Source organism: Sinocyclocheilus rhinocerous, unplaced genomic scaffold (assembly GCF_001515625.1).
Source record: "Sinocyclocheilus rhinocerous isolate Xijiao unplaced genomic scaffold, SAMN03320098_v1.1 scaffold153, whole genome shotgun sequence".
Lineage (NCBI taxonomy): Eukaryota > Metazoa > Chordata > Actinopteri > Cypriniformes > Cyprinidae > Sinocyclocheilus > Sinocyclocheilus rhinocerous.
In genome coordinates this window covers 2,660,946-2,671,919 of record NW_015660878.1, presented here as the reverse complement: position 1 = coordinate 2,671,919, position 10,974 = coordinate 2,660,946, and the positions used below count along the sequence as shown (strand labels likewise).

Below are 10,974 nucleotides of genomic sequence, written 5' to 3'. Positions count from 1 at the left end.
ATATATAAATATATAACATTAATAAATTTATAAATATTTATAAATATATAAATTTATCAATATTTAGTATTTTTTATAATAAATTCAATTATATTGAATCTCTTATAATTAATATAATATCTTGACAGGAAATAAATCAACACTTTTTTAAACATATTTTTAGTTTTGGTTTTCGGTCCAGTGCTTCCAGAATTTTGGTGTTCTTTTTGGTGTAGCACTACGTTATCCATCCTTCTTCAAACATCAGGGTTGTTTTAGTGTCTAGTCATTTCTATTGTTTTATTAGTGATGATTCTTACTGCTGGATGTTCCAGGGGTGCTGAACTGTGAAGGTTCTGTGAGCTTGCGTGGAGTGGACAAACTGACATCCAAAACATACGTATCCTTTGAAGCAGACCTGAAAAAAAACAACAACAGAGTTACTGTTACTACCTTCTTCACAACAGCAACCATTATTATAGTGACAGCAGCTATTGTTTAAACATTCATAAAAAGAGTAACCATGAATGTTTTATGAAAATAACAGAGAACGTTCCGCAAAACCATTGCCATTAAAGCATCCAGAACACGAAGAATCAAACAAGGCGGATTGCGAAACAGACGAGAGAGAGGAAATGAATAAAAATCCTGCCAGAAAATTGCAGTCACGTCATTACCCTGACTAATAAATCACTTCTCCTCATGAAAGCGTCGCGCTATAATTACATGGCCGTAAACAGAGCAGCGGAAGAGCGACAAACGCGCACGCACAATTCCGAGATCAAAAACACTATTACAAACAACTCCACACTTCAGCCCTGCGGGGTCACCAACCTGCATTAGCTTAATGCGCTACACCACTGCGCCTTGTCTAATCTACGAGAATTAGCATTGCAGAGGCAGCGGCGGCGGTTCGCGCGGCACACTGACGGAGGGGGTCAGCAATCCCCTGGCGACAGTGAGCACGTGGGCGGCCGTGTCACCATCGAGAAAAGCAAAAACCTATTATTCCTCTCGTGCTCATCCGCGAGGGTGCGAATGACTTATCTCTGTTTGCGCTGAACGCCGGCATCAGAGCCACGGCGGCCAGGCCCTGTACGCAGGGACAGGAAGAGAACAGTCGCAAATCAGCTAATTACACGACTCTGGTGAGAAGGAGGCAAAGGGGCCAGAGAGGCTTTGTTTACCAACAAGCTAATGATTTAAGACCCTGGTGAACAAAGCCTTCAATAAAGAATGAATATTGTGATTTCCCTTCAAGATAGCGTAATCACCCCCGTTATTAATTATGGGAAGCAGAACTATGCTGAGATCCAGAAACAGACTTTAGTGAAGATGCGTAACACATTTTCTACGTGTCGCCCCTTTGACTGATTAAAGTTTATTTAGAATGTCAAACTAGCTAGGGTTTACAGCAGCTCTGGCCCATATTCAGGCCTGCATTCTTAATTAGTCTGATCAGTTATTCTGTCTGGCATATTCCACACCCTTATTAATGATCAGACAGCAATGACTCATGGGATGTTTGGTTTAAGAAAGCACGTCCCTCTTTTTAAAAAGTACACACACAGTAATTAGATGAGCTGTGCACCCTGCCACCAGCAACCTGCGAAGGTAAATTAATCTAAAGCTGAGAAATGACTTTGCCACTCTGAAGGTAATTGCTTTGAGTTGCCACAACCTGAATCAAATGTTTTGAGAAAGATTTTTTATATTATTCTACATTTTTTGTAATATTGTTGACCTCCTTTGGGTTCAAATACTAAGTCCACATATCTTTGATCTGAACTGACGCTAGATTTGAATCAAGCAACAGGGATCTAATGAATATACTCCTCAATACTTTATCTAAAGGATGTTATAATAACTCACCGGCCCTTGTCCTTGTCTTTTCCTCGGTGACCCACACGGCTGGTAGACTTGATGTAGAGATGTCGATGGAGCTCATCGATTAGCACCAGGTGGATGTTGAGTTTCTTGCTGTGGAGCTCCAGTCGCAAGTCGCTGAGACCCTCCACCTGTAGCAGGGGTCCTTCAAGAGAATCCACTGCTGAGACCTACAAACACAACAGCACACTTGAAGTTCCATCTGCCTTTATGTCTACGTGCAAAAATGTTAAATAATGGGATGGAGTTGAATATCAAATTTAGTGACCCCAAAAATATTTGGAGACTTGAGCCACATTTATAAGTGCATTGCATTGCATTGAATTGAATTGAATTAAATTAAAAACAAAATTAAATAAAAAATTTTTTTTTGCTTTTTTGTCCCAATGCCTCATTCTAATTGTAGTAGATGTTTGAGGTCAGCTGCCTTCAAAAGTTCATAATAAAGTTAATTTACAACCATAAAGAGTTTAAATTTATTTAATGTTAATTTTACATTTACATTTAAGCATTTAGCAAACAGTGAGTGGCCATTTATCCAAAGCGACTTACAAATGAGTGACTAACAAATTTTAGATCATTACAAACTCCTTTTTGTTAAATTTTTCCTTGAAAAGCATGCTTTTTATTAACTTTCTCTAAAATCGGTAGAACTTGGGTTAAATATTTTGTAATCTTATGCTGTGATTTCATACATTTATAAACGTGGTGAAGTATCTGAATATTTATTAAGGCCACAGTATATTGGTTCGAAACTCAAATCCCAATTTATTCTGTCTGGCATATTCCACACCCTTATTAATGATCAGACAGCAATGACTCATGGGATGTTTGGTTTAAGAAAGCACGTCCCTCTTTTTAAAAAGTACACACACAGTAATTAGATGAGCTGTGCACCCTGCCACCAGCAACCTGCGAAGGTAAATTAATCTAAAGCTGAGAAATGACTTTGCCACTCTGAAGGTAATTGCTTTGAGTTGCCACAACCTGAATCAAATGTTTTGAGAAAGATTTTTTATATTATTCTACATTTTTTGTAATATTGTTGACCTCCTTTGGGTTCAAATACTAAGTCCACATATCTTTGATCTGAACTGACGCTAGATTTGAATCAAGCAACAGGGATCTAATGAATATACTCCTCAATACTTTATCTAAAGGATGTTATAATAACTCACCGGCCCTTGTCCTTGTCTTTTCCTCGGTGACCCACACGGCTGGTAGACTTGATGTAGAGATGTCGATGGAGCTCATCGATTAGCACCAGGTGGATGTTGAGTTTCTTGCTGTGGAGCTCCAGTCGCAAGTCGCTGAGACCCTCCACCTGTAGCAGGGGTCCTTCAAGAGAATCCACTGCTGAGACCTACAAACACAACAGCACACTTGAAGTTCCATCTGCCTTTATGTCTACGTGCAAAAATGTTAAATAATGGGATGGAGTTGAATATCAAATTTAGTGACCCCAAAAATATTTGGAGACTTGAGCCACATTTATAAGTGCATTGCATTGCATTGAATTGAATTGAATTAAATTAAAAACAAAATTAAATAAAAAATTTTTTTTTGCTTTTTTGTCCCAATGCCTCATTCTAATTGTAGTAGATGTTTGAGGTCAGCTGCCTTCAAAAGTTCATAATAAAGTTAATTTACAACCATAAAGAGTTTAAATTTATTTAATGTTAATTTTACATTTACATTTAAGCATTTAGCAAACAGTGAGTGGCCATTTATCCAAAGCGACTTACAAATGAGTGACTAACAAATTTTAGATCATTACAAACTCCTTTTTGTTAAATTTTTCCTTGAAAAGCATGCTTTTTATTAACTTTCTCTAAAATCGGTAGAACTTGGTTAAATATTTTGTAATCTTATGCTGTGATTTCATACATTTATAAACGTGGTGAAGTATCTGAATATTTATTAAGGCCACAGTGTATTGGTTCGAAACTCAAATCCCAATGTAGCTTGTTCATTGCTAGTAGCTGAATAAGTGAAGTGTTCCAGGCATATCCATTGTTGTAAAACCTCCTAGATTAGCTGCGCTCCAGGATCACATAATCGCACATGTCCCACCCGCCCATCAAAAACCACAGCGATAAAGCACAGTAACAACTCACGTCCAATCAAGGTATTAAAAGAGGGAGAATGCAGCGTGGTGGACCGCAGTGGCGCTGAATATTCACTCTGCTGAGTGTGTGTGGCTCTCCTGCAGAGAGCATGATGAAGTATGCGGCTGCTGATTGAATGAGGCGTGAGACGGAGCTTATCAGTGAACACAAAGTGAGAAAATGATGCAAAAACCCAAAAGCTTGCTCTTTCTTTTGCACACAGAGATTTACTAGTTTTTTTTGTTGTTCAAAAATCTCTAAATAATATGAAATAAATAAATTCCTAATAATAAATTAAATCCCTAATAAATAAAATCCATAATAAAATCAATCAATCAATAAATCTCTAATAAATAGTATAAAATAAATCTCTAATAAAAAAATACATACATACATGAATATATATACGTTATATATTTCACATAAAACATGTTATAGGCTGTGGATACAGAACGTAATTTTAAAAACCATCTGGCTTTTTTGCTCTGTTTTGTGTATCTGTTTTTCATCTCCTCCTCAGTGCAGGGAAATTTGAAAGCTGTAAAATGAAGAACAAATGCAACTTAACATGGAGAACGAGTCCAGGTAGTCCCCTCAGGCTTAGCTTTAATGCTGTCCTGGATCTGCACTATATCAGCAGCTACTTGCCATGCTGCCGCATTTGCAAACTGAATCAGAAGCAGTTGTGTGGTTGATATGTTCAATTTCCTCATTTCATTCACCTGACCTGGCTCACATGTCCCAGGGCCTTGATCTTATATTCAACCTTTCCCTTCTTCCTTCCATCCTTCTTTTAATCTCTCACACTCTCTCTCTTGCTCTTTTTTTATTGCATTAACTTGTATTTCTGTAAGTGTGCCTTGTTACAGGTCTTAATGCCAAACCTGGTTTAGTTGAGAAGACACTTAAATTTGCAACTGAGACAATAGAAAAGAACAGCAATAAAGAATGAGAGAAAGAAGAATTGTTAAAGACAGGAAGAGGACAAGGAAACGAAAGGGAAGAAGGAGAGAAAGAAGAACAGTTAAGGACATGAGAGGAAGAGGAAAGGAGCAAGAATGAGAGAAAGGAAAGGAACACAGAGTAAGAGGAACAGTTAAGGACATGAAAGGAATAGAAAGAGGAAAGGAGATGAAAGAAATACGGAGAGGGAGTGGAATGGTTCAGTGAAGGAAATAAGAAGAGGATGATGGAAAAAAATGGAGAGGGAGGAGGAAAAGTAAAGGACAGGAATTGGCAGCAAAGGACAGAAAAGGAAATGGAGAGGAAGAGTAAAAGAAAGAAAAAAGAGAAGAAAAGAAAACTTCAGAGGAAAAAGAAAAAGGAGGAAGAAGAAGAGGAGAAAGCTGTAAAATGAAGAACAAATGCAACTTAACATGGAGAACGAGTCCAGGTAGTCCCCTCAGGCTTAGCTTTAATGCTGTCCTGGATCTGCACTATATCAGCAGCTACTTGCCATGCTGCCGCATTTGCAAACTGAATCAGAAGCAGTTGTGTGGTTGATATGTTCAATTTCCTCATTTCATTCACCTGACCTGGCTCACATGTCCCAGAGCCTTGATCTTATATTCAACCTTTCCCTTCTTCCTTCCATCCTTCTTTTAATCTCTCACACTCTCTCTCTTGCTCTTTTTTTATTGCATTAACTTGTATTTCTAGTCTTTACTTCTCTTTGCCTTTACCTCTTCTCTCCCTCAGCACTGAACTACCCTGCAGTGGCTACTGCTTGTTTATATTTAGTGAATAAATCAAAATGGCTCTGAATGAATGTGCTTTATTAGAGGGAAGCTAATGGCCTGTTGATAGTGCTCTGGAGGACCATCACTGCACACTTTGTGCATCGCTTTTGACAGACAGAGGGAGGGGTCACACAAGTCAAGGAGTTGTTCATGCAAATGAGGGTTGCATGAGCCACAGTGTATACCAGCAGGATCAGCTGAGCGTGTGTAAGTGTGCCTGTGAGGAGAGGAGAGGCGAGGAGAGGAGAGGAGAGAGGAAGAGGAAAAAACAGTAAAGGAAAGAAAAATGGAGAGGAAACAGAAAGGGTAGGAAAGGGCAGAAAATGACAGAAGAAAGGAAGAGAAAGAGGAAAAGAAAGAAAGGCAAAAATGAAAAAAAAAATTGAAAAGAAAAGAAATAGGAAGATGAAGAAGAAAAGGAAAATGAAGAGTAGGAAAGTAAGACAGAGGAAGAGGAAGAGAAAGGAAAGGAAAGGAAAGGAATTAAGCAAATAAAGAGAGGAAAGTGCCCATTCAACAGATGTGAGGTAATGAATGACAGCTCATCTGAAAAGCACACACTAGGGAGGTTAACCAGACTGACAGGTACGAGAGTTACAAATGTGTATGTGTGCGTTTGTGGGCATGTGTGTTCATGTAACTAACAGACAAAAGTGAGGGAGAGTGTTTTCAGACGAGAGTTGCAAATTGAAACACCGTGTAGAGCGTAATCTCTGTTGGCAGTCCCAATACTCCTCGTCAGATTTAACACAGTCACACACACAGGAGGAGAAGAACACCTGAGGGACCTGAGAAAGCGGGAAGAAGGAAGCTTGTCATCTCTGACCACAGCTGATTTCCCCTGTTGAAAGGGAGATGTGGGTATACCCAAAGAAACAGTGTGATCAAATACCTGATAAAAAAAGATCTTAAAAACCTGAAGATTCAGATTCTTATTTTTGATGATGTTTTTAGGCCCATGAGCTTTGGTTAATGTAGTGGGAAAGAATCTCCTGACCAGAGTTGCATAACTGAATAAGTCACTTTTTATGTTAGTGCACATGCTCCTGACAAACCATGCCGGCTGACACTCCTAAATAACTTCATGCTACTCTCCACCATACTGGTCTCTATACTACTGTTCAATAGTATTGGGTCAGTAAGGTTTTTTTTACAATTGTAATTATAATCAATGTTGGAAAAAGTCAATGTTGTGCTGCTTAATATTTTTATTGAAAAAATGTTGAGGTTTTAACAACAGAACCTGAAGGTGCTCTGCGGGTCAGTGAAGAAGAAGCATTAAATAAAAAAATGACAGAAAAGACATTTATAATGTAACCAAGAATTACTATTTTTTTATTAAATTATGTCTTTTGAACTTTTCATCAACGTAAAAAATATATCACAGTATAAAAACTATTTCCAAAATGTGTAACAAAAAAAAAGTTAGCTTATATCATGTTATTTAATGTTGTTATTGTAATATATTATAAAATGTTATAGTGTTATTATACAGGGGGACCTGATATACCTGTCATGATTATGATTGTTTGGGAATAAAGATTTAATTGTCTGCTTTGCTCATGTCTTTTATCGTGTACGCCTAAAACATTTTTAGATTTTATACAGGCCCATATGATTTTTTTTTTATTCTGTAAAAATAATATAATATAATATAATACCCTTACACTGTTCAATAGTATTGGGTCAGTAAGGTTTTTTTTACAATTGTAATTATAATCAATGTTGGAAAAAGTCAATGTTGTGCTGCTTAATATTTTTATTGAAAAAATGTTGATTTTTTTTTTAGGATTCTTTGATGAATAGAAAGTTCAAAAGAACTTACTTGAAATAGATTTTTTTTGTTACAATATAAAGGTCTTTACTGTCACTGTCGTGCATTGTTACCTAAATAAAAGTATTATTTTAAAAAACTCTTTTAAAAAAATCTTACTGACCCTAAACTTTTACAGTAGTTTAAATATTTACAATACCAGTCAAATTACAACTAAATGTATGTTTTAATAATCTAAAAGATCTTTACATCTAAAGGATTATGCTTGACATTTCTTTAAAATATCATGCAATATTTGGCATTTTTGCTATATGTTAAATGCAAAAAATATAGATGGCATATATGCATATTTGTAAAAACATGCGTTATGAAAGTTATATAGTATTTTAAAGTTTTGCCCGTGTATGGATTTCACTGCTTACAATAAAATACAATAATACAATAAAAACAATAATTTACATTTATATATATATAATATTTATTTATTTATTATTAATTTTTTTAAAGCAAAGCATCCTAAGAAGCATGCAATGAAATTGGTTAAAAGAATACAATCAGTGTCAATAGCTCAAATTAAAGAGCTATATTTATTTTCATATTTTTATGTATAAAAGGACAAGCTGAAACAAAAACAGGTAGCATGTACTTGCCATGGAATGAATAAAATTTCCCCTACCAACACATTCGAACACACACTCACCAGCATATCTGTGGCGTGCAGGTAGTGCTTGCTGGCCATGGATGCCTCCAACTTCTGAGGGACCTGTTTGATGTTCTCAATCTCATCCAGCAAGCTGAGGACATGCTTATGCTCGACACCTTCGATCCACAGCTTCCTCAGTTCATCTCGCTTACAGTGGAGGAGCATCTTACAGGATAACAGGTTCTCCTTGACCTGAGCAGAGAGCAGCCCACACACACCATGTCAGGAGAAGGTGAAAGTTCACACTTGATAACACAAGCATCAGCTTCGCAGTTTTCGCAGCTTCACAGCTCTGCTTTCTTCTTTGCATAATTATTTTCAAGTGTGTCAGCAGCAGGGGAGAAGATGATAAACAAACATTTTGCCGTAGATTAAAACCCGAGCTTAGTGGCTAATTTACAAGGATATTATTTCAGACATCGAAGACAATTACTAGTGATTCCTAATGATTCTTTTATGATGGCTCACCATGTTTTGCAACCGTTTTGAGTGGGTGGGGGGGTAATAATTAGTTCATTTTTAATGTTCTTAAAAGAGCTTACAAAACACGCACAAATGTGAACAAATCCCAAAGCTGGATAAACAAACAGCAAAATTAATGAACACTGTTGTGTATCATTGGCTGCGTTGGGTTCATGTCTTCCATTTTCCCACTTACGCGTAAATTTTGACACTCAGGGAAACGTTTTTTGAGTCCTTGACTCAAACACATCTTTCAAGAGTGCAATAAACAAACTCGGTCACCTGTGTCTTTAAATAATAATGAGTAAAGACGGTGATTGGGGGCCCCTGGGCACTTCACATCAAATACTTCAGCAGCATGAAGACAGAAATGCTATTCTCTATGTTCTCTGCGGCAAGTTTTGTTGGCTACAAAGAAAAGCAGCAGTTGCATTTCATCTCCGCCAGCTGCTGACCAGAAGAAAAAAACCTGTGCGGTGAAGAAGTTATTTCAATCAGCCATAAACAAACAGACTGACAGCATGAAGATGTATTGCTGTGAGTGACTATGTTATTAAAATACACTACTAAGTCATTGTGCATCTGCCTCAAATCAGGGGATTATTTACCCCAAATGAGTAAGGACAATATTTTTTTATTGTATATAAAAGTTACATAACCAAGACAACATGCAATTAAATAATTAATTCAATAATAATAGTACTTTTTTTTTTTTTTTGAAAGAAAGAAAGAACGTTTCATGAATGCCCATGACATTTTTCTAGCGTCTTGGCTTTGGCTTTCTTGCTATTTCTGACACTGGAAAATCGTGATTGACTGCAGTACACTTAAATCTTCCAGAGCCAAGGCTGCACTCAATCAAAACTCATCCTTTCATCATTACCTTGCAAACTTTCAAGACATAAGTAGTTGGATTTTTGGCCATCACAACACAATTTCACTAAAATCCATCATCAGAAGCCCACCCACTTGAGGAGACCCGCTGGGGCCGGTGCCAATCCAACAATGTCCCAGACCGCAGACTGCCAGACATCACATCTCAGCTCTCAAAGTCTGTCCTGACTCATTTCCACAGCGGTGTGGCTTTAAATCAGAGTAAAGTAAGGCAGCACAATCTCCCAAAAGAGCTCATTACATTCAGTCCAGTCTCTGGAGCTCAGAAAGATATAGAAAGAACGTCTGAGAGCCAGTATTCAGTAGGGAAAAGTCCCTTCAAGCTTGCAGTGAAGCACAGATCATGTGGATCTAGCTTCGGCCCATAGACTCGCTCTTTTTTGACCTCACTCGTTGCCCATAGGACATCATAATGGAAACGGCTGATGGGTAAAAAGGAGATAAAAGAGCCGTGAAGCAGAATGATGGATTTCTGACAGCTTATCAGCTCAGCTGTGCTCAATGGAAGAAAATAGGTTTCATCTATGTAAAGTCAAGGTTTGATGCTGTGAATGTACTATTTGGGCAAAAAGTTCATTACAACTCACCCAGGCATTACCAAAAGTCATGAATATGTGCTGTAACTAACTATAACCCTCAATTAGGCCGTAATTTTACCACACTATACTGGGTTCTGGCTGCCATCTACCATCACCAAATTAGCCTCAAAATAGTCACATCTTCCACAAGGTCACAAAAGCCTATATGTACAAGAACTTTCTGTCATCATGCCAGCTTCCCTGCCACAAAAAAATAATTTGAAATAAAATAAAATAAATTCAATATATTACTTATCATACAGTTAACATCACATACTATATATAGATATACTACATTTTCCACTGCACTCTATACGATTTTCTATCGTTATACTTTCATATTATTGCACTTGCATATTGTGATTGTGTTGTTTAAGTGTTGACAACCAAGACAAATAATCAGACTGCGTTTATGATGTTCACAGTGTTCCCTAGGTTCCCTCTGTTTTGAAACTCAGTCCTGTCAAAACATAAGCACTTTCCATTTAAACACGTTTTGAAGTATGCCTACAAACTACGTGTCATTCAGAAGACCTCACAGAAAACTATAAACTTCAGCTGATGCAACGTAAAGGTTCTTAAGATGTAGTTGTTACACAACTCATACGCGTATAATAACAAAATATGAAAGAATAACAGGATGTATCGTTAGCAAACATGCTAAGCGGTTATCCATTCTGGTCCTTTTCCTTAGAAAATCCGGGTGCAAAGATTTAACGCAGGCAAAGTCAAGCTGGCAGACACAGATATTGTAAAAATATCGTGCTCACCTTATTACAGATATAAGCAAACCGGAAGGGTCTTTGCTTTTGTTGACAGCGCTCCTGTATCTGCCTGTGTCAGCTGCCAT

The 10,974-nt window shown here is 37.3% G+C and overlaps 1 protein-coding gene across 1 annotated transcript in view; it reads right to left on the bottom strand.

Moving 5' to 3' along the window:
- exoc4 (exocyst complex component 4) overlaps positions 1-10,974 on the bottom strand; it is a 128,223-nt gene extending 117,249 nt beyond the window's left edge. The window contains exons 1-4 of the mRNA XM_016534785.1: positions 10,903-10,974; positions 8,188-8,382; positions 3,045-3,229; positions 300-397 (exon numbers count right to left, since the gene is read on the bottom strand). Of these exons, the coding sequence (XP_016390271.1) occupies positions 300-397; positions 3,045-3,229; positions 8,188-8,382; positions 10,903-10,974 (550 nt within the window). The remainder of the gene's footprint in view (positions 1-299; positions 398-3,044; positions 3,230-8,187; positions 8,383-10,902) is intronic.